Here is a 24,261-nt window from a genome sequence, read left to right on the forward strand (position 1 = left end):
AAAAAAAGTTAAGAAATCCAAAAAAGCCGCTAGTCCATGAAATACTAGAAAGTCTCAACCCAGGTTTGTCAGCATCCTTAGTAGCTAAATACGCCATTCTACCCATGCCTAAATGTTAACAGGACTATCTCGAGAAGCATCAGCATTTCTAATTATCAAAGAAAGTTAAAGAATCTCGGAACAGGGCAGCCCTGATGGCTCAGCAGTTTGGCGCCACCTTCAGCCCGGGGTGTGATCCTGGAGACCCGGGATCGAGTCCCACATCAGGATCCCTGCATGGAGCCTGCTTCTCCCTCTGCCTGTGTCTCTGCCTCTCTCTGTCATGATTAAATAAATAAAATCTTAAAAAAAAAAAAAAAAAGAATCTCGGAACAGTAGATCACTATCCATCACCACCCCTGACTGCACAGCTCAATCACTTGGGCAACTTCTAAAAAATGAAACCAAAATAAATACAAATAAAAATAAAAATAAATTTAAAATAAATAAATAAAATAAACAAACAATGAAACCAGGTTCTATTAAAATCAGAGCAGGTTCTATTAAAATCAGAGCTGTTCAGAATAGGACCCAGCTATCAATGGTCTTTTTTTAAAGTTCTCCCACGGGGACGCCTGGGTGGCTCAGCAGTTTAGCGTCTGCCTTCCACTCAGGGCATGATCCTGAAGTCCCAGATCAAGTCCCACATAGGGCTCCCTGCATGGATCCTGTTTCTCCCTCCGCCTATGTCTCTGCCTCTGTGTCTCTCTCATAAATAATAAAATCTTTTAGGGATCCCTGGGTGGCGCAGCGGTTTGGCGCCTGCCTTTGGCCCAGGGCGCGATCCTGGAGACCCGGGATCGAATCCCACGTCGGGCTCCCGGTGCATGGAGCCTGCTTCTCCCTCTGCCTGTGTCTCTGCCTCTCTCGCTCTCGCTCTCTCTCTCTCTCTCTCTCTCTCTCTCTGTGACTATCATAAAAAAAGAATAAAAAATAAATAAAAAAAAAATAAAATCTTTTAAAAAATTAAAAAATAGGGATCCCTGGGTGGCGCAGCGGTTTGGTGCCTGCCTTTGGCCCGGGGCGCGATCTTGGAGACCCGGGATCGAATCCCACGTCGGGCTCCCGGTGCATGGAGCCTGCTTCTCCCTCTGCCTGTGTCTCTACCTCTCTCTCTCTCTCTGTGACTATCATAAATAAATAAAAATTAAAAAATATATATATATTAAAAAATAAAGTTTTCCCAGTAGTTCCTAGAAAGTTGAACAAAGAATTACCATATGACCAAGCAATTCCACTTCTAGGTATATACCCAAGGGAATTGAAAACGTTTGCCCAGAAATGTGCACACGAACGTTCGTAGCAGCATTATGACAAAAAGTAGAAACCCAAATGTCCATCAACTGACAAATGGATAAACAAAGTGAGGTATATCCATACAACAGAATATTATTCAAGTAGTAAAAGGAACAAAGTTCTGGTGTGCCTGGCTGGCTGAGTCGGTGGAGCATCTGACTCGATCTGGCGTGGTAGATTGAAGCCCCATAGTGGGTGTAGACTGAACCCTGCACGGGGACCCTACACTGGGTGGAGAATCTCTCTGCCCTTCCCCACCATGCACATGCACTCTCTAATGAGTGAAAAAATGTTTTAAAAACTCTTTTTAGGGGGATCCCTGGGTAGCTAAGTGGTTTAGCACCTGCCTTTGGCCCAGGGCATGATTCTGGAGTCCCGGGATTGAGTCCCACATCAGGCTCCCAGCATGGAGTCTACTTTTCCTTCTGCCTGTGTCTCTGCCTCTCTCTCACTCTCTCTGTCTCTCAAGAGTAAATAAATTAAAAAATCTTAAAAAAAAAACAAAAAACAAAAAAAAACTAGGGATCCCTGGGTGGCGCAGCGGTTTGGCGCCTGCCTTTGGCCCAGAGCGCGATCCTGGAGATCCGGGATTGAATCCCACATCGGGCTCCCGGTGCATGGAGCCTGCTTCTCCCTCTGCCTGTGTCTCTGCCTCTCTCTCTCTCTCTCTCTCTGTATGACTATCATAAATAAATAAATAAATAAATAAATAAATAAATAAATAAATAAACAAACTATAAAAAATAATAAAATAATAATAAATAAAAACTTTTTAAAAACTATTAAATCTGGGGAATTCCTGGGTGGCTCAGTGGTTTAGTGCCTGCCTTTGGCCCAGGGTATGATCCTGGGGTCCTGGGATTGAGTCCCGAATAGGGCTTCCTGCATGGAGCCTGCTTCCACTCTGCCTGTGTCTCTGCCTCTCTCATGAATAAGTAAAATCTTAAAGAAAAAAAGAAAAAAATGTTAAATCTAGTTCATTTAGGGAGTATCCTTTAAGTGTTTTCTATTTGTTTTGCATCACTGTCATCCACTAGAAAAGGTTGTATCGGGCAGCGTGGGTGGCAGCGTGGGTGGCTCAGCGGTTTAGTGCCGCTTCGGTCCAGGGCGTGATCCTGGAGAGCCGGAATCAAGTCCCATGTCGGGCTCCCTGCATGGAGCCTGCTTCTCCCTCTGCCTGTGTCTGTGCCTCTCTCTCTCTCTCTCTCTCTCTCGAATAAATAAAATCTTAAAAAAAAAAAAAGTTGTATCATGCTTTTATCACACAACATTGATATACTACTATGTAAAAGACAATAATGTAATTATAGCATCTCAATTACCCTGTTCACCTGCACAATCTGGTATTATGGAACTATGAAAGAAAACTCTTGGGACACCTGGGTGGCTCAGTGGTTGAGCATCTTCCTTTGGCTCACATTGTAATCCAGGGTCCTGGGATCAAGTCCCATATCAGGCTCCCCACTGGGAGCCTGCTTCTCCCTCTGCCTAAATCTCTGCCGGTGTCTCTCATGAGCAAAAACATAAAATAAAAAGAAAACTCTTTAAGGGCCAAGATGGTTTTGGTTCCAACCCTTCCTAATACAAATGCCTTCTAAATGCAACACATATTTCCCTTCTTGAAAAATACAAACATGATTTAACTACTTTTGATTCTACATCAGTTATTGTAACCATGTGATGAGCAATGTAGGAAATCAGTCTTTTTTCATTTTTTTTTTATTTTTATTTTTTTTAAGTAAATTCTACGCTCAACATTAGGCTCAAACTCATGACCCAAGATCAAGAGTCGTATGCTCTACTGACTGAGTCAGCCAGGTGCCCCAGCCTGAATCTATTCTAACTCCAGGACATACAAAGGAACTTGCTTTCCTAAATAAGTCAATCATTGGCCTTTCTCTAATGTGGCACTATTTACATATCTGCATGACTTCCAGGCAGCATAGCATGGCTACTTTTCAAAAATAGTTTCTTCTTGGGCAGCCCCGGTGGCGCAGCGGTTTAGCGCTGCCTGCAGCCCGGGGTGTGATCCTGGAGACCCAGGATCGAGTCCCACATCGGGCTTCCTGCATGGAGCCTGCTTCTCTCTCTGCCTGTGTCTCTGCCTCTCTCTTAACTCTCTCTGAATGAATAAATAAATAAATCTTAAAAAAAAAGTTTCTTTTTTTGTTTTCTTCCAAAAATAGTTTCTGAACCCAAGGACAACGCAATGTTTCAAATTGTCATTTATTTTTAAATTATCTGCACTGGGGCGCCTGGGTGGCTCAGTTAAGCATTCGACTCTCGATTTTCGCTCAGGTCATGATTACAGGGTCGTGAGATTGAGGCCCATGTGGGGTTCCACACAGAGCATGGAGTCTACTTAAGATTCATTCTCTCTCAAGACGCCTGGGTGGCTCAGCAGTTGAGTGTCTGCCTTTGGCTCAAGGGGTGATCCTGGGGTCCTGGGATCAAGTCCCACATTGGGCTCCCTACAGGGAGCCTAGCTCTCCCTCTGTGTCTCTCATGAATAAAATATTAAAAATAGTAAATAGGGATCCCTGGGTGGCGCAGCGGTTTGGCGCCTGCCTTTGGCCCAGGGCATGATCCTGGAGACCCGGGATCGAATCCCACGTCGGACTCCCGGTGCATGGAGCCTGCTTCTCCCTCTGCCTGTGTCTCTGCCTCTCTCTCTCTCTGTGACTATCATAAAAAAAAAAAAAAAAAAAAAATAGTAAATAAATCTGCATTATTTCTAACACTCATCCGGGGGTGGGGGGCTTTCCACCAACTCTATTTATATAGAGTAGCTTTTTTTTTTTTTTAATTTTATTTATTTATTCATGAAAGACACACAGAGAGAGACACAGGCAGAGACACAGGGAGAGACAGAAGCAGGCTCCATGCAAGGAGCCTGATGTGGGACTTGATCCCGGGTCTCCAGGATCACACCCCGGGCTGCAGGCAGCACTAAACCGCTGTGCCACCGGGACTGCCCTATATAGAGTAGCTTAAGCCTTCAAAACTCTTTAGCACATTGCATAATGACTTCGAAAATTGCTTGAGGGATCCCTGAGTGGCGCAGCGGTTTGGCGCCTGCCTTTGGTCCAGGGCGCGATCCTGGAGACCCGGAATCGAATCCCATCCCACATCGGGCTCCCTGCATGGAGCCTGCTTCTCCCTCTGCCTGTGTCTCTGCCTCTCTCTCTCTCTCTCTGTGACTATCATAAATAAAAAAAAAGAAAAGAAAAGAAAGAAAATTGCTTGAGTGATTAAAAGAAATAACTTTACCCAATAGCTAGCATCCATTTATGTCAGCATGCATTTTATCGAGAAGGAAGAAAGAGGAAAAAAAGAAGAGGGCCCTATTTCCTGAGTATTAACAAAAAATGGTAATAAATTGCCAAGTGAATGTTCCCATCTCAAATTCCCCCTAACCCTACTTTAATGTAGCTCTTTCCCAACCATGTTCAGCTGCACTAGTCCCACCTATCCTCTCTGGAGAGAATCAAGTGAAGTCTCAAGAGTCATTAGAACAGGAAAGACTTAATATCAACAATAGTCTTCGTCTGTAATAAAGACAGACATGTTTTTGTTTTTTGGAGGCTTCATGTGGGGTTTGAACTTACATGCTCTACCAAATGAACCAGCCGGGAGGCCCAAGATAGATGTGTTTTTATAAATTTTTTTGTCTTCACATCCTCACTCTCATTCCACCCCAACCCTCCAGCTCCACATCCAGAGCAAGATTAATTTCTCATTAGTGGCTCTGTCCCAAAGCCTTCCAAGGTAAAGGGTATGCAGGGTAGTTGCCTTCTTTTGGCTTATTTCCTCTTCCTAAGACAGAAAGGGGAAGAAAGATGTCAAACCATAGGCTAACTGACCTCACCATCCTTGGGGATACAAATTCAATAAAGCAAATATTTCTTTCAGTCAAGTCATATTACTACAACCAGTCACAAAAATCAAGAACCTTTTATTCTTGATACTCTAAGCCAAAACATTACCTAAACTGTCAGTTTAACTTATTTCTTATTTTCAAGCACAGAAAAGCAGTAACAACGGTTAATGCAGATAAAACCTCCAAATTCCAAGGTGTGACAAGAACTTCAAGAAATATCCCATATGTATCAACACTCAAAAATGTTACCTAGTTCAACTTATAATTACTTGAAAGTTTCAGTTCATAGCTCACCTTAATTTATTGTTTTGGCTTCAGATAAAGTGGCATCTCTGCTAACCATTCGCATATAGTAAATTAGATTTACTGCTTAAAATGATTACATCCCAACCATACTTTCACTACAGACAAAACTTTACAAATCTCCAATTCTTACCATAGATAAGCAAAACTATTTCAAGTTATTCTCATTTTTCACACCTCTGCATAAACCATTTAAACATTTGATACTTGTTATACACAAATATTTCACAACTGATTTATAAAATTTCAATATACCCATTATTTTTAACAATTTTATTTATTTATTCATGAAAGACACAGAAAAAGGCAGAAACAATAGGCAGAGGAAGAAGCAGGATCCCTACAGGGAGCCCAATAATGGTGCTGATCCCAGGACCCTAGGATCACGACCTGAGCCAAAGGCAAATACTCAACCACTGAGACACCCAGGTGCCTTCAGTATATCCATAAAACTATGGTAAGACAGCTATAACATCTCTAGCTATTACCGTAAACCAAAAATATACTGATTTTTAAGCACTTCAGACCCACAGTTTTTCATTACAGTTCTCCAACCTTCCTCATGAATCCAGAATATAATCTGAGTTGTTTAAAAAAAAAAAGTATTTATTCTAGTGAGAACTTTATTACCATTTCACTCATGCCAAAAGCAACTTTAAAAATGTCAGTTATCTAAAGAATGTATCTATCAAAACATAGTCATGAAATCCATTCCAATGTTAATACATCTGTCACTTATACACCAGGCTCAGTTTTCATTCAAATACCAGATTCCTTAATAAGGAAATCTACCACTACTATTGAGAAAATATTCCCTATCCTTTCCCTTCTCTCAAGTATGTGTTTAAAAACCTGCTCAACCATTCCCTACAACCACATTAATCTAAAAACAAAGGCTTACAAAATAATTTTCCAAGCACTCTGGGAAACTGCATGTTCTATCTTGTAAGCAATGACTACTTCAGCTGTATATCTCAAGAAGAATACACTCACTGCCTCCACTTCCTCACTAAACAATTCCCTTTTAGATCCCTGGGTGGCTCGGCGGTTTAGCACCTGCCTTCAGCCCAGGGCGTGATCCTGCAGTCCTGAGATCGAGTCCCACATCAGGCACCCTGCATGGAGCCTGTTTCTCCCTCTGCCTGTCTGTCTCTGTCTCTCATGAATATATAAATAAAATCTTTAAAAAAAAAAAAAAAAACACCTCCCTTTTAGTCTGGTGTCCCTCACCATCTCATACAAACAGGAAAAATGCTATTCCCCAGGTCACTGACCTCCACATGTCAAAATCTTTTTTAATTTTTTTTCAAAATATTTTTTCTATTCTCATTCTTTCACTTGTCTCTGGCATTCAACACATTTCATAATTTTATTCCCTTGACTTCTCAGACACCATACCATCCTTGTCTTTAGGAATAAGTTATGTAGCCCTTGTCCAGTATGACTTTTGCTATGTCAGGGTCACATACATAACCCAGCAGTTATAAGGTACCTTTATCAATAATAATATCAATAATTGCCTCCTCTCTAGTTCACAAAAACTTCATGCCCTTTTTTGCTTGTCTGAACTACCTTAACTGTGAAACTGATTCCAAAGTAGCCTGTTTAATCTTCTAGAATACTGCTAAAATCCATAATCTTCTGTTTACAAATCAACTCCTTAGTAAAATACAAGCTCTTTATTCCTTTGTGATTCCTATACTTTGTCAAATTGGCCTTGCCATTCTCCCAAACTGCACCTACTTTTTTGTCTCCACCTTCCACAGGCATGTTTTTTTCAACAGCATACTGAATATAACCCCATTTTTTTATTTTCTGTCCCTTAATATAAACAGCAATTACTCTCTACTTGATGTCCACAACTCCATGGCATTTTAGGGTCACTTAACAATATACTAAAGAGCCTAACAGCAGTTTGAGTTCTTAAGTGTAATTTTCACGTAATTTTATAGCTTTCTTCTGACTCTGTTCTCACAGTGTGCTATCAATTTCCACTTCTCAGTGCTATGTGCCTGACCTCCTCTTAGAAAGCACCTAAATTGGCAGAGGGCTTAGAGATCAGCTCACCATGCCGACTAAACCAGCTAGTAAAATCAGAATGAAAAACTAAAGCAAAGGCAGCATTTCTTTTAAACCACAGAAATCTAATCCAACTAAATGTCTAACTAAACCCCAACATATAAAATAGAAGCAGGATGCCTGGCTGGCTCAGTCAGTAGAGTATGTAACTCCTGGGTTGTAAGTTCAAGCCCCACGCTTGGGCATAGAGCTTAATTAATTAGGTAAATAGATGAAAATAAATTAAAGTAAAATGGGACCTAGTGGAACCAATCACTGGAGTGTAAGGGCTCCACCTGGATCTCCATCCCTTCATTTTCCATGCAGTGCAAAACCCAAAGCTTATGTACCACAAATGTGGACATTGTTTGACTTATCTAGCACTTGGCTATATTCCCAGACAGCAGTATTTCAGACAGGTAAAGTAGTACAGTATTATGATTAAGGGGACAGGTTGGGGGTGGGGAGGGGCAGCCAAGAACAAAGGTTTGGCAGTCACACAGACCTGCATTCTACAAATTACTAGATTAGGTAACCTTGACCAAACACTTTACTCTTCTCAAGCCTATAAGGAGCACCAAACAAAAAATGTACTTCAAATGCTTAGTCTACATCCTAATAGCTACCATAAAAACTAGTGACTATAGTATTAATGTTCATAGACTTTTGTTTCTGCCATTTAATTTCAAAATACTGCCTATTCAAACAATTTAAATAACTTTACTGAGGAACAGCAAATACCATAATGTTCACCCTTTTTAAGTGTAAAAAATTATATGATTTTTAGTATTTACCGACTATACAACTATCACTGCAGACCAAATACACTTCAATAAAATCCGCTATGACACTGGTTGTTTCTTTGTTCCACAGATGGCTAGGCTGTCACAGTATATAAACTGGTTCATGGTACACTAGGTATATCCCAATACAGCTGGGATCTTCTGGTAAAGGAGATAAGCATTAGAACAATTAAATAGCTTAACCTGTCTTTAAAAAAAACTTCTGTAGTAAAAGGCCTATATTAACTAACAAGATTTTTATTCTTGTAATCACCACCTGAACTATTCTGTAATATACAGAAGGTATTTTCCCAACATCACCTTAGCACTCCCAATCACAAAGAATTAAAGATACTAAATAGGCAGCCCCAGTGGCCCAGCGGTTTAGCGACGCCTTCAGCCCAGGGTGTGATCCTGGAGACTCGGGATCCAGTCCCACATCAGGGTCCCTGCACAGAGCCTGCTTCTCCCTCTGCCTCTGTCTCTCCTTCGCGCACACGCACACTTTCTCTGTCATGAATGAATAAATAAAATCTTAAAAAATAAAAAAGAGGGCAGCCCGGGTGGCTCAGCGGTTTTAGCACCTGCCTTCAGCCCAGGGCGTGATCCTGGAGACCCGGGATCGAGTCCCAAGTCGGGCTCCCTGCATAGAGCCTGCTTCTCCCTCTGCCTGTGTCTCTGCCTCTCTCTCTCTGTGTGTCTCTCATAAATAAATAAAATCTTAAAAAAAAAAAAAAGATACTAAATAAACTGAAGAAAAAAATAAATAAAAAATAAAAATTATAAATAAATAAACTGAAGTACCAAAGCTAAGAATTTAAGAGGTCCTCTGGTTTCCAACTCAAAGAAGTGTTTCACCAAATAATCAATATGCCAGGAAATGAGACCCTAAATGGAAAAAAACTGAGACATTCAACAAGTTACTATAAAAAGCTGACCCGGGGGGGCACCTGTGGTTGGCTCAGTGGTTGAGCATCTGCCTTTGGCTCAGGTCATGATCCCATGGTCCTGGGACGGAGTCCGGCATCAGGCTCCCCAAATGCAGCCTGCTTCTTTCTCTGCCTACATCTCTGCCTCTCTATCTCTCATGAATAAGTAAATAAAACATTAAAAAGAAAGGGGGGGGGGATCCCTGGGTGGCTCAGCGGTTTAGCACCTGCCTTCGGCCCAGGGCGTGATCCTGGAGACCCGGGATTCAGTCCCACATCGGGCTCCCTGCATAGAGCCTGCTTCTCCCTCTGCCTGTGTCTCTGCCTCTCTCATGAATAAATAAATAAATAAATAATCTTAAAAGAGAGAGAGAGAGAGAGAATAAAGAAAAAGAAAAAGAAAAAGAAAAAGAAAAAGAAGAAGAAAAGAAAAAAAGAAAAGAGAAGAGAAGAGAAGAGAAGAGAAGAGAAGAGAAGAGAAGAGAAGAGAAGAAAAGAAAAGAAAAGAAAAGAAAAGAAAAGAAAAGAAAAGAAAAGAAAAGAAAAGAAAAGAAAAGGGATCCCTGGGTGGCGCAGCGGTTTAGCGCCTGTCTTTGGCCCAGGGCGCGATCCTGGAGACCCGGGATCGAATCCCACATCGGGCTCCCCGTGCATGGAGCCTGCTTCTCCCTCTGCCTGTGTCTCTGCCTCTCTCTCTCTCTCTCTCTCTGTGACTATCATAAATAAATAAAAAGAAAAGAAAAGAAAAGAAAAGAAAAGAAAAGAAAAGAAAAGAAAAGAAAAGAAAAGAAAAGAAAATCAATCGACCCAGGAAAGAAGGAAAGAAAGGAGGAAAAAGGAAAAGAAGGAAAAGAAGGAAAAGGGGAAGAAAGGAAGAGAAAGAAGAGAAAAGGAAAAAAAAAGAAAAAGAAAAAGAAAAACTGACCCAGGGATGCCTGGGTGGCTCAGTTAGTTAAGCATCTGCCTTGGGCTCAGGTCATGATCTCAGGGTCCTGGGATTGACCTCCGAGTAGAATCAGACTCCCTGCTCTCCCTCTCCCTAAGCCCCTCTCCCTTGCTCATGCTCTCTCTCCAACTCAAATAGATAAAACTTAAAGGAAAAAAAAAAAAAAAAAGTTGACCAAAAAAATAATATGACTAAGTTATAGTAAGAGTAACTTGGGGTGCCTGGCTGGCTTAGTCAGAGGAATATGCTACTCTTGATCTTGTGGTCCTGAGTTTGAAACCCACATTAGGCATAGGCTTCACTTGTCATAAATAAATAGAATAGAGAAACTTAGTTTCTCTTGGGATACCTGGCTGGCTCAAGTCTGTACAACACGAGACTCTTGATCTCAGGGTTATAAATTAAAGCCCCATGTTGGGGGATCCCTGGGTGGCGCAGCGGTTTGGCGCCTGCCTTTGGCCCAGGGCGCGATCCTGGAGACCCGGGATCAAATCCCACGTCGGGCTCCCGGTGCATGGAGCCTGCTTCTCCCTCTGCCTATGTCTCTGCCTCTCTCTCTCTCTCTCTCTGTGACTATCATAAATAAATAAACATTTAAAAAAATAAAATAAAATAAAGCCCCATGTTGGGATTACAAAATAAATAAATAAAAATAAAAACTTAAAAAAATGAAATAAGGGCACCTAGGTCACTCTGTCAGTTAAGTGGCTGCCTTCACTCAGGTCATGATCTCAGGGTCCCCCATGATCTCAGAATCAAGCCCACATAGGGCTCCCTGCTCAGCAGAGTCTGCTCCTCCCCCTGCTTGTAGGCACTCTCACTAGCTCTCAAAGAAATAAAAATCTTTTTTTCAAAGATTTTATTTATTTATTCATGAGAGACAGAGAGAGGGGCAGAGACACAGGCAGAGGGAGAAGCAGGCTCCCCAAAGGGAGCCTAATGTGGGACTCAATCCCAGGAGGCCGAGATCACGCCCTGAGCTGAAGGCAGACGCTTAACCACTGAGCCACCCAGGCATCCAAAATATTTTAATAAATAAATAACATAGTTTCTGTTTTACTGGCTGGTACAAATAAACTACCAATCATGGCCAAACAAAAGATACAATACAGTAATCACAATAATAGCAAAATCTAACAAAACTGAACTATGGACACAAAATTCTGGGTGGGTTTGTTTTTTTGTTTTGCTTTGTTTTGTTTTTTTTTTAAAGGAGGCTCCACTCCAGCATGGAGCCTAACGCAGAGCTTGAACTCACACTGAAATCAAGGCCTGAGATGAGGGACACCCGGGTGGCTCAGCGGTTGAGCACCTGCCTTTGGCCCAGAGTGTGATCCTAGAGCCCCAGGATCAAGTCCCGTGTCAGGCTCCCTGCATGGAGCCTGCTGCTTCTCTCTGCCTGTCCCTGCCTCTCTCTCTGTGTGTCTCTCATGAATAAATAAAATCTTAAAAAAAAAAAAAAAAAAGACGTGAGATGAAATAAACAGATGCTTAACTGACCAAGCCCCCAGGCGCCTTTTCATTATTTTTCAAATATTTTAAAGATTTTATTTATTTAAGAAAGAGTGAGAGACAGAGCAAGCTTAAGTCTGAGCAGCGGGAGAAACAGAGTGGGAAGGACACCTGGGTGGCTCAGCCGTTTAGTGCCTGCCTTCAGCCCAGGGAATGGTCCTGGGATCGAGTCCCACATCGGGCTACCTGCATGGAGCCTGCTTCTCTCTGTGTCTCTGCCTCTCCGTGTGTGTCTCTCATGAATAAATAAATAAAATCTTAAGAAAAAAAAAAGAAAGAAAGAAAGAGTGGTAAAGAGAATCTGGAGCAGACTCCATGCTGAGCCCAGAGCCTAAAGTGGAGCGCATGACCCTGAGATCATGACCTGAGCTGAAACCAAGAGTTACACCCTTAACCAATTCTATCACCCAGGTGCTCCTCAAAGATTTTATTAAGTAATCTCTATGCCCAATCTGGGGCTCAAACTCACAATCCCAAAATCAAAACATGCACCACTAAGCCAGCCAGGCACCTCTGAAATTCAAAGTGTTGGAATCCCTGGGTGGCGCAGCGGTTTAGCGCCTGCCTTTGGCCCAGGGTGCGATCCTGGAGACCCGGGATCGAATCCCACATTGGGCTCCCAGTGCATGGAGCCTGCTTCTCCCTCTGCCTATGTCTCTGCCTCTCTCTCTCTCTCTCTCTCTCTCTCTCTCTCTCTCTGTGTGACTATCATAAATAAATAAAAATTTAAAAAAATAAAAAAATAAAATTCAAAGTGTTTTAACAAGAGAAGTAATTATAACCAGTAATTTGGCCATTATTGATCCTATAAAAATACAGGAAAAGTAAGGATCAGTCTCCCACTGGTTCAAGGAAGTCTCCTCAATATCCAGATTCAACCAATAGTGCTTTCCCTCTGTTGCTCCCAAAAGGATTCTGACTCCTAACTGCATTGTGTCTACTTGTCTTCCCATCAGAATGTAAGCACCTAGAGAACAGGGACAGTGCATTATGCATCTGTATCAGTAGCTTTTAATAGTTGCTGACAAGTAGCAACATTAAAGCTTTGTTCAGCTGAACATCTATGAGCATTTCAGTAACAACTATCACTCAGACCTTACCTGGCTTAACCTACACTGACCATTTCACAGAAATAAAATGCCATGAGAATTTACTTTCTAAAGTTTTTATTTATGTAATAGTTTACTCTTATTCCCACACATCAAAAGGACTTTCCATATTTTTTTCAAAACCTGGGGTCTATACAAGATTAACAAGATACATAGAATATTCTTTGTCTTTCTAACAGCTCAAAAAAGTTAACACTTATCCTATGATAAACTGCAATTTACTTAACACTAGCAAGAATTATCTAAACTAAGTACCAGCAGTAGTTATCATATAATCTGACTGGCAATTATGCGTGATAAATGACAAAATAGTCACTTAAGTGGATTATCATTCAATATTATAGTTCAGTGACAATACTTAAATAGGGTAAAACAAACAACAGTAACAAAAGTTACCAAAGACATTTTGTGAACTGGGAAATATGTGAATTTTATCAGATATTGATATTATTCATTATACACATATATTATTAAATATTCACTTTCCTAGGTAGGATTAGGTTATTGTTACTTGTAAGAGAAGTTCTTTATTGCAAAGAGATGCTTGCTAAGGAAATATTTAGGTATAAATATCCAGATGTTTCACTTTACTTTCTAAACATTTAGCCTCGGGATCCCTGGGTGGCGCAGCGGTTTGGCGCCTGCCTTTGGCCCAGGGCGCGATCCTGGAGACCCGGGATCGAATCCCACATCGGGCTCCCGGTGCATGGAGCCTGCTTCTCCCTCTGCCTGTGTCTCTGCCTCTCTCTCTCTCTCTCTATGTGACTATCATAAATAAATAAAAAAAAAAAAAAAAATTTAAAAAAAAAAAAAATAAACATTTAGCCTCAAAAGATAATGGGCACAGTAGAGAGAGAAGTCAATGTAGCAAAATATTAAGTAGTCACTCAAGGTCAAAGGTATACATGTGTTCATAATGCTTAGCTTTCATAAATCAGAAAAATATTAGATAAAAAAGTTGGAGGAGGGACGCTTGGGTGGCTCACCAGTTGAGCATCTGACTTAGGCTCAGGGCATGATCCTGGAGTCCCAGGATCAAGTCCCACGTGGGGCTTCCTGCATGGAGCCTGCTCCCTCTGCCTAGGTCTCTGCCTCACTCTCGGTGTCTCTCATGAATAAATAAATCTTTAAAAATAAAGTAAAATAGGGATCCCTGGGTGGCGCAGCGGTTTGGCGCCTGCCTTTGGCCCAGGGCACGATCCTGGAGACCCGGGATCGAATCCCACATCGGGCTCCCGGTGCATGGAGCCTGCTTCTCCCTCTGCCTATGTTTCTGCCTCTCTTTCTCTCTCTGTGACTATCATAAATAAATAAAAATTTTAAAAATAATAGTAATAAAGTAAAATAAAAAGTTGGAGAAACCAAACAGAAGAATCAAAACTGCAAAAAGAAAAGCAAAACAATAAAGACAAGGCAAGTAAAAGGTTTTGATGGCAGAAATATTTACAAAGTATCCATAATTATAATCAACAATGAGTCTCCATGCTCCAGTTTAAAGAAAAGTTGGGGGATCCCTGGGTGGCGCAGCGGTTTGGCGCCTGCCTTTGGCCCAGGGCGCGATCCTGGAGACCCGGGATCGAATCCCACGTCGGGCTCCCAGTGCATGGAGCCTGCTTCTCCCTCTGCCTGTGTCTCTGCCTCTCTCTCTCTCTCTGTGTGACTATCAAATAAAAATTAAAAAAAAAAAAAATTTAAAGAAAAGTTGGTAGGATATATTAGCAAAGCAAAATCCAGCTGTGTTATGTTCATAAAAGATGTATCTAAAACATCCCACTACAATTGCCATAAACATTTAAAAATTAAAGCAATACTAAATGTAGATAAGGATGTGGAACCCTGTATCAATACAGTCTCAAGAATTAAGTTCTAATGTCTAAGGTACTCATTGTATGTATGAATTAAACTACTTGTAGAGGGGCAGCCCTGATGGCGCAAGCCTGCAGCCCAGGGCATGACCCTGGAGACCCTGGATGGAGTCCCAAGTCAGGAAGGCTCTCTGCATGGGGTCTGCTTCTCCCTCTGCCTGTGTCTCTGCCTCTCTCTCTGTCTCTGTGTCTATGAATAAATAAATAATCTTTATAAAAAAAATAAAATAATCTACTTCTAGATAATCCAGGCTTCTAGAATAAGTTATGTACATCCTCAAGAGAACTGAAGAAATAATCACTCAATTTTCTAAGTTCTGGGACGCCTGGGTGTCTCAGCGGTTGAGCATCTGCCTTTGGCTCAGGGTGTGATCCCGGAGTCCCAGTATCGAGTCCCACATTGGGCTCCCTACGTGGAACCTGCTTCTCCTTCTGCCTAGGTCTCTGCCTCTCTCTCTCTCATGAATAAATTAAAAAAAAAAAAAAAAACTCTTTAATTTTCTATGTTCCGTAGTTAAGATGAAGAGCTTCATTAGAAGTGTTAAAACAGTTTGGGATCATCAAGCAAAGTTACACATACTCTACACACAACCCAGAAACTTCTCTCAGTTACATAGTCTTGAGAAATCAGTTTGTTTGTCTTGGGGAGGGGGGGTGGATCAGGTTGTGCAAGTATTCACAAAGAGACAAGTAAAATTTCTAATCACAAAAAAACACTAACATCCATCACAATAGAATAAGATGTGACATAGCCTTACAAGGGAGTACCATACTACTAAAAATGACTGACAGTAAGAACGAACATGAATGAATCTAAAACACTGAAGAGTGAAAGAATTATCAAAATCATACAATTCCATTTAAAACAAGATTGAGGGGGGCATGGCTGACGTCATAGAGCACGAGACTCGACCTCAGGGCTATTTGAGCCCTACATTGTGGGTAGAGTTTACTCTGAATAAATCAAGATTGAAAATAGGCAATATTAAAAAAAAAAAGAAAAGAAAATAGGCAATATTAACTACGTATTATTTATGGATTATATGGAATGGAAATTATTCTAAAAAATAATTTAAAAATGACATAAGACTTTGTAAGAGGGACGCCTGGGTGGCTTAGTGGTTGAGCATCTGCCTTCGGCCTAGGGCGTGATCTTGGGGTCCCAGGATTGAGTCTGACATCAGGCTCCCTGCATGGAGCCTGCTTCTCTCTGCCTATGTCTCTGCCCCACTCTCTGTGTTATTCGAATAAATAAATAAATAAATAAATAAATAAATAAATAAATAAATAAAAGATTTTGAGAGAGACAGGACAAGCAGGGGGAGCAGCAGGCAGAGCAGGAGAAGCATGCTCCCCATTGAGCAGGGAGCTTGACGTGGGGCTCAGTCCTAGCACCATGGTATCATGACCTGAGCCAAAGGCAGAGAGATGCCCAACCAACTGAACCACCCCCCCAGAAAGAAAAAAAATGTAAAAAAACAAACTCAAAATATAGAGTAATGGTTACCTCTGGGAAAGAGGGAAAGGAATGCCTCAGGAAATGACAGGGAGCTTTTAGGTAACAGTAATTCTGTATTTCTCGGCTAGTCATTTCATTCTTTTTTTTTTTTAAGATTTTATTTTTTTTATTTATTCATGAAAGACAGAGAGAGAGAGAGAGAGAGAGAGAGGCAGAGAGAGAAGCAGGCTCCATGCAGGGAGCCCAACATGAGACTCGACCCCGGGACTCCAGGATCACACACCCTGGGCCGAAGGCAGGCACTAAACCACTGAGCCACCCAGGCTGCCCTAGTCATTTCATTCTTGTTTTTGAAAACTCTACATGTCTTTTCATACCTCATATACCTTCTTTGGTAATATATTCTCTATTTCTCAATAAAAAATCATTAGGTAAAAAAAAAAATCATTAAGTATAAAATTATTATTCCACTTTAAGCATATGCTTTACATAAAAGGGAAAAAAAGGATTTCTGGGATGCCTAGATGGCCAAGTTAAGCGTCCCAACTCTAGGTTTTGCCTTGGGTCATGATCGTGGGCTCATGGGATGGAGCCCCAAGTCAAGCTCTGTGGAGTGTGCTTGAGATTCTCTCTTTCCCTCTCCCCACCCTTCCCATGACTCATGCTCTCTTTCTAAAATAAACAAATCTTGGAACCAGGGTGGCTCAGCAATTGGGCACCTGCCTTCAGCCCAGAGCATGATCCTGGAGACCCAGGATCAAGTCCCACATTGGACTCTCTGCATGGAGCCTACTTCTCTTTCTGTGTCTCTGCCTCCCTCTCTGTCTCTCATAAATAAAATCTTTAAAAAATAAAATAAAATAACCTTTAAAAAAGGATTTCTACTAAAATGGTAAACCATGATTAATTTTTCTTTAGATTTTCTCAAATTTTCTAAAGTAGGTTTTCTTACTTAAAACAGTATCGGTTAGCCTGATCCTAAAATCTCTCATACAATGGAAATTTCAGAAGCAGAGGAACAAACTGATTTGGTCTAAAAGCAATAAATGTAAGGCCTGTCATAAACCCAGTCTTTTTTTTCCTAGACCCTATTTCAGCTAAATTTCTTTTTTTTTAAGCCCCCTTGTTCTCTCATGTAATGATTTGACAATGCCAAACACTATCAGCAAATGAAAAATCACACCCTTCAAAGAGCACACATGACAACAAGGTAGACCCACAATACAGGTAGCACTACGTGCCTTGCCCAAGCCCGTGAAGTTGTTTTAGGTTTTCATCCACCTGCTTGGAAAGCAGCAGGATTATGTGGCAAGTACAGTCAGGTCTACAACTTCCTCAGTTGAGACTGAGTGTTGATAGTGTTTTGTATGAGGATCAAAGAGGAGGCAGAAATACAAAATAGAGACAAAACACAGGGAAGAGAAAAATATAAGAAAGATACCATTAACAAGATGCAACTGAGCTTCTAAAAGTCTTCATACAGGCAGCCCAGTGGCTCAGTGGTTTAGCATCGCCTTTGGCCCAGGGCCTGGTCCTGGAGACCTGGGATCGAGTCCCGCATCAGGCTCCCTGCATGCAGCCTGCTTCTCCCTCTGCCTGTGTCTCTGCCTATCTCTGTGTTTCTCATGAATAAATAAAATATTTAAAATAAAAAAGTCTTCATACATATAATATCTAGGACTGATCTAATGAGAAGATTGAGACCACATGAAAAAAGTTTGAGCAATGTCCAATTATTGGCTTGTGTACATACAGTATAACTTTATTCTCTTTAAAGATTTATTTGAAAGAAAGAGCACACTCATGTGCTGCACAAGCACTGGGGGTGGGGGGATAGAATTTTCAAGCAGACTCCCCACTGAGCTCAGAGCTAGACACTGGATATGGGAGCTAGGTCCCCCGACCCATGAGATCATGACCTGAGCCAAAACCAGGAGTCAGATGCTCAATAGACTGAGACACCCAGGTGCCCCCATACAATTTAACTTTTTTTTTTTTTTAATGTTTTATTTATCTATTCATGAGAGACAGAGAGAGAGAGGCAGAGAGACATAGGCAGAGGGAGAAGCAGGCTCCATGCAGGGAGCCCGACGTGGGATTCAATCCCGGGTCTCCAGGATCACGCTCTGGGCTGCAGGCGGCGCTAAACCGCTGAGCCACCAGGGCTGCCCACAGTTTAATTTTAAATGAGAAAGTTCCTACGTTCCATCTTAACTTAAAAACAGGTAATAGGGGGATCCCTGGGTGGCTCAGCAGTTTAGCACCTGCCTTCGGCCCAGGGCATGATCCTGGAGTCCCGGGATCGAGTCCCACATCGGGCTCCCTGCATGGAGCCTGCTTCTCCCTCTGCCTGTGTCTCTGCCTCTCTGTCTCTCTCTCTGCCATCTCTCATGAATAAATAAAATCTTTTAAAATAAATAAATAAAAATAAAAACAGGTTAATAGTAACACTATATTAACAGCAAGAAACAAGGCTGCAGCAAAAGTAAGCTTGGAACCAAATCCAAATGAAATTCTCTATAAATCTTTGAAAATCTTCTCCCAACGAAATTTTAAGTTTTAGGACAGCCCGGGTGGTGCAGCGGTTTAGCGCTGCCTGCAGCCTAGGACGTGATCCTGGAGACCCTGGATCAAGTCCCAGGTCAGGCTCCCTGCATGGAGCCTGCTTCTCCCTCTGCCTCTCTCTCTCTCTCTGTCTCTATGAATAAATAAATAATCCTTAAAAAAATAATAAGTAAATAAATAAATTATAAAAAAAGAAATTTTAAGTTTTAGACCCAATACACGTTCTATTACTTTCAGAGTTCCAAAACGAAGAAAAACAAGCTACACATTCCTAACAACTTTTCATAGAATTCTACGTAGTCTTAAACACCTACTTTTATCCAAGCTTCATTTCGTAAATTAATTCCAAATATTTATACAATTCATTTCATCACTCAGTGTGAAAATGAGTTATCTGAAAATTAAAACTCATTCTGGCATACACACTGCATTGACAACAAACTCACAAACGTGGTCTTCAAAAACCTATGACAAAAATTTTTTAACTCCGATTATTTACTTTTTAAGATTTTTAAGTCATTTCTACACCCAACATGTTTAGAGAACCCACAATCCCAGACGCCTGGGTGGCTCAGTGGCTGAGTGTCTGCCTTTGGCTCAAGGAGTGATCCCAGAGTCCCATATCAGGCTCCTTGCATGGAGCCTGCTTCTCTGCCTGTGTCTCTGCCCCTCTCTGTGTTTCTCATGAATAAATACATAAAATCTTAAATAAAATTTGAAAAAATTAAAAATACAGGGCATGCAGCATCTTTGAGAGAAACACTGTAAAGAACACTAAGAAATACTTTAAAAGGGAGGGTAGGAAATATCAGTTTATGCAGTTTGCATATCTGTCGAAACAAATCTGATTGGGAGGCACCTGGGTGGCTCAGTGGTTCAGTTAAGCATCTGACTCTTGATTTTGGCTCAGGTCATGATCTCAGGGTCGAGATGGAGCCTCCTGTTAGTCATGCTCAGCTAGGAATCAACTTGAGTCTCTCTCTCCCTCTGTCCCGCCAAACACACCCCCAGCAAACTCTAAATACTTTTAAAAATGTTTAATTTAAAAAACAAAAACAAAAAACAAAACAAAAACCTAATTTGGTTCTTGGACTTAAAAATTGAAAAAAAAATTAAAAAGGATTCCATTCCTAAATATTTGAAAGGTCAAAATTAGTTCAAAATCAAACCACAGGCTCACATGGTGATATTCCCCCCAAGTCTTTCCTCTCTTTGTATTTCTTTAAGTTACATCTCCACTCTCCCTGGGGTGGGGATGAGGGAAGAGGAAGAAAACAGCTGCTTCCAAGACCTATCAGTGATCCACCATCTTACCAAGTCAACACCACCAGTGCCATACACTTCACTTTTTTAAGACTTTATTCATTCATGAGAGACAGAGAGAGAGAGGCTGAGAGACAGACAGGGAGAAGCAGGCTCTGCAGGGAGCCCAATGTGGGATTCGATCCCGGGGCTCCAGAATCACTACCCGAGCCAAAGGCAGACACTCAACCGCTGAGCCACCCAGGAGTCCCAATACACTTCACTTTTAAAGGACACTGCAGGGGATCCCTGGGTGGCGCAGCGGTTTGGCGCCTGCCTTTGGCCCAGGGCGCGATCCTGGAGACCCGGATTCGAATCCCACGTCGGGCTCCCGATGCACGGAGCCTGCTTCTCCCTCTGCCTGTGTCTCTGCCTCTCTCTCTCTCTCTGTGACTATCATGAATAAATAAATAAAATCTTTAAAAAAAATAAAAAATAAAAAATAAAGGACACTCCATTTACTCAAATTAAGAGCTGACCTCACAGGATTAATAAACTAAATCAGACTTAACAGAGAAACCTCACAATCTGTGAATTCATGCAGACTCCTTTTGAGCAGGCATGCATCAATCTTTTATAAATAGGCTTACTCCAAAAACAAAAAAGTATCTTATAACAACAAATCTTAAGCCTTTTTTGTTTGTTTGTTTTTGACAGAGCACAAGCAAGGGGAGCAAGAGGAGAAGCAGGCTCCCCACTGAGCAGGGAACCCGATGTAGGCTCCATCCCAGGATCCTCGGATCATGACCTGAGCCAAAGGCAGAGATGTTTAACCAACTGAGCCACCCAGGCACCCCTTAAGTCATCATTTCTAAAAAGGACAGAGGACTTGGGATGCCTGGGTGGCTCAGTTGGTTAAGCATCTGACTCCAAATCTCAGCTCAGGTCATGATCTCAAGGTCCTGGGATCAAGCCCTGGGTGGGGCTCTGACCTCAGTAAACAATGAGTCTGCTGGTCCCTCTCCCTCTGCTCCCCGCCCACCTCACTCCTATGCACTCAAACTCTAACATATACACAAAATCTTTAAAAAAAATAAAAAGGACTGGGGAATCAATACTTCAAAACTACTACTTTCAGGGATCCCTGGGTGGCGCAGCGGTTTAGCGCCTGCCTTTGGCCCAGGGCGCGATCCTGGAGACCCAGGATCGAATCCCACGTCGGGCTCCCGGTGCATGGAGCCTGCTTCTCCCTCTGCCTATGTCTCTGCCTCTCTCTCTCTCTGTGTGTGACTATCATAAATAAAACAAACAAACACTGGTTTATACCTTCTACGTATAGTGTACTATTAAAGGAGTAGAGATAGCAACCAGTTCCCACCAAAACACAGGACCTATTGAAATTAACCATTTTTCTCCATGTTCTCCTACCATTTCTCCCTAAACAATAAAAGTCACTCGGGCTAATACCAAGAGACCCTGCGGGTGAGCACAGCACAGGCTGCATCAGTTACCAGGAAAGGGAAGTGAGGTGTTATTGTTGTTCTAGCCTTGTTCTAAAGGCAGCTCCATGTGACTGCTCCTGGTCCAGCCCACATTTAAAGAGAGAGGCCAGAGGAAACCAGAGCAGCAGGAAACAGGCAGGAGAGGCAATTATCACAACCCTTTCCCATGGCCTCATTTCCATGCCACCACTTCCAGGCATATTTCAATCATAACAAAAAACTCCTTTCTCTGAATTGTTTAATTTCTGAGGGTCAGAAACAAGGAAGCAATAGGGAAATCAGAGCTATGGAAAACAAGTGGGAGAGTGGTGGAGGAAAATCTCATCCACATGTGAACTAGCCGTAAGGAGGAAAAAATCAGATGGAACATACTGGAGATAAGCAGAAGAGCAGTGTGGGAAACTAATAACTTCTGACTAATGATAGTAAGTGTTCTAGCAATAAGAGGATGACAGCCCCAGCCAAGAGACACTGTAGGTAGGCAAGAGATATTGGTGGACTGTAAGACTCCATCATCTAGAGTGGAATTTATTCCCTTTCCTGAAACAGGTACCATCAAATCTAGGCACCCAATGCCTAGGATACAGGAGAGCTTAGGTATTAAGCTTCCTTCCATCCTGATGAGACAAACTGATACAAAAAATTAGGATGTCCAACACTTGACAAAAAGTGTGGAATACACTAACTACTGACACAACTCTTGGTATATCATAAAAAATAATCAAAAGTATACCATAATAGAAAATATAAAAGACCTGGATTCACCAAAAAGTTAATTATATGCCCTTCAAATAAATGATGTTTAGATACCTGATAAAGACCTTCAAAAGCTCTCAAATGCTAGGACACACAGGAGCTAAAGAAAACCAGTAAGCCTAAATACTGACAGACCGACCATATACATATACCTAGGATATACGTAGAAGCCAATATCCAACAGAGGTGGTAGTAACCTACATGATTATGTCAAACAGGACATAACAGGAATGATGATGGGATCACCTACTAGAGAGAACAAGGATAGGAAACCAGAGTGGTGGCACTTCAGATGCCTGGCAAAAAAATCAGATTGAAAACTGAGGGGGAAAGGTGGGTAAGCCAAGTGGGAAAGTGATACAGAGGCAAAGAAAACGGAGATGCAATACACTAATGAGAGAGTAACATTTTGAATATGTATTACAACAGAACTGCCATTTACAGTGCGCTCTCAAAACTACATTAAAAAACTCTTGACCAAATCAGACTAGAGGAACAGGGACTGAGGAGGAAAACTGAGTCCCTAGAGTCTAACACCAAAACCTTCCAGAATGAAAGAGGAGAATCTAACTCTTCCTTCAGGTAAGCCGAAAAAGGCTACAGAGCGCAGAAGTTGGGCTCTAAGACGTCCAGTCCCGAGACTAGAGACAGGCGTGAAAAACCAAAGGTAATCAGGATGGGGAGCATCAGCGTGGCGCGGGAGCTCCAGCGGACAGGCAGGGAGGGACAGAGGTGGGAGAGAAAACCACACCCTCCAGGGCAGAAACCCGAAGGGGGGAGGGGTAGGCGCCCCCTGGGGTTGGGTGGGGCCAGGCCGACTAGGACCCGGGTAGGCAAGCAGCAGCCCGGGACGACCCGCAGGGAGAGGAAGGAAGGCGCCCAGGCCTGGGCATACTGAGGACGCACGAAGCTGGCGAGGGACGCTTGGCCCGGTCTTCATGAGTGGGCGCTGGGGCAGTATGAAGAGGGTTCGAGGAAAGAAGAGGTGAACCCAGGACTAGAAAGCGCACGCTGCCACGCTCAGAGCTCTGGAACAGGAAAGGAGAGAGAGAGGGTGCCAATTACCGCTGCTGTTCTCGCTGGACTCGGGACCAGCTGCCGCCGCCGCCGCCGCTCGTTACCTGCCAATGTGCCTCTTACAAAGCAGCGGCGGCGGCAGAGGCGGCCCGGCCCGTCACGTGACCTCTGCGTCATGGGCGAAGGAGGAGCCACCACGCGTCGCTCGCTCGGGGCTCATCAGCCCGCCCACAGAGCGCGTCGCTTCCTCCAACCTCCCCAAGCCAACCGGGAGAAGCCAACAGAGCCGAGGCGGGGGTGGGCACCGGGAAGGAGCAGATAAGGGAGATTTTACAGGATTTCTAGTACTCGGAGTTGTCAGGAGGTTACTACCTACCGCATCCAGAATGCCCACAACTGCAGCTTGTTGTCGCGCAGTGATGACCTCACAAGGCACCACGCGTCGCTCCCCTGCGGCCGCCTTCCTCTCATCACGTGATGTGGCCCAACCACTCAAGGCAGGCCTAGCTTCCCAAACCTTGCGCGGAGGGGAGGAGGAGGGGTTACTATCCCCAGTATGCTGCACAGCAAAAGTAGCCACCGCCGCATTCTTTTCCCTCGCGGGTTCATAGACCTTACGTTTAAGACTGGGGGAAGACAGAGGGAAAACGGACAGCGCTGGCTTCTGAGCTAATACCAGCGGTCGCCGCTTGCCAGGTGGCTTAGCGTGGTTCCTGCTGGGAGATGTAGTCCCGGCGGGGGGGTGGGGTTCCGCTACCACGTTCCCGGGCTCGCGCTCCGCTCCGCCCCCTGCGCGGGAAAAAGCCAACGGCTAGCCTAGGTATATCCGCGTGGAGCAGGCTTCAAAAGGAACTTCCCCAGGGCGGAAGGGCCCGGGGGCTTCTGTCTTGTTAAAGGTGGGGGTTGACTTCCGCATTACCAAGCTCAGTACGCGTAAATGGATTAACGTATATCGATTGTTTAGTCTAGGTCAACATAACCGTTTTTATTAAATCTTATAA

The 24,261-nt window shown here is 42.8% G+C and overlaps 1 protein-coding gene across 9 annotated transcripts in view; it reads right to left on the bottom strand.

Annotated features, from left to right (window-relative positions):
* Positions 1 to 24,003, bottom strand: part of UBAP2 (ubiquitin associated protein 2) — a 124,716-nt gene extending 100,713 nt beyond the window's left edge. For 2 of the 9 annotated variants that reach the window (XM_049091859.1, XM_049091857.1), the window contains exons 1-2: positions 23,637 to 23,999; positions 23,150 to 23,271 (exon numbers count right to left, since the gene is read on the bottom strand). In XM_049091859.1, coding sequence (XP_048947816.1) covers positions 23,150 to 23,183 — 34 coding nt within the window. In that variant the 5' untranslated portion in view covers positions 23,184 to 23,271; positions 23,637 to 23,999. Of the gene's footprint in view, positions 1 to 4,943; positions 4,966 to 23,149; positions 23,272 to 23,308; positions 23,440 to 23,636 lie in introns of those variants that run through there. The other 7 variants (XR_007400993.1, XM_049091865.1, XM_049091860.1 and 4 more) reach the window with 7 other exon arrangements.
* Between the last annotated feature and the right edge of the window lie 258 nt (positions 24,004 to 24,261).

The sequence above is a fragment of the Canis lupus genome, chromosome 11 (genome assembly GCF_003254725.2).
Source record: "Canis lupus dingo isolate Sandy chromosome 11, ASM325472v2, whole genome shotgun sequence".
Taxonomy (NCBI): domain Eukaryota; kingdom Metazoa; phylum Chordata; class Mammalia; order Carnivora; family Canidae; genus Canis; species Canis lupus.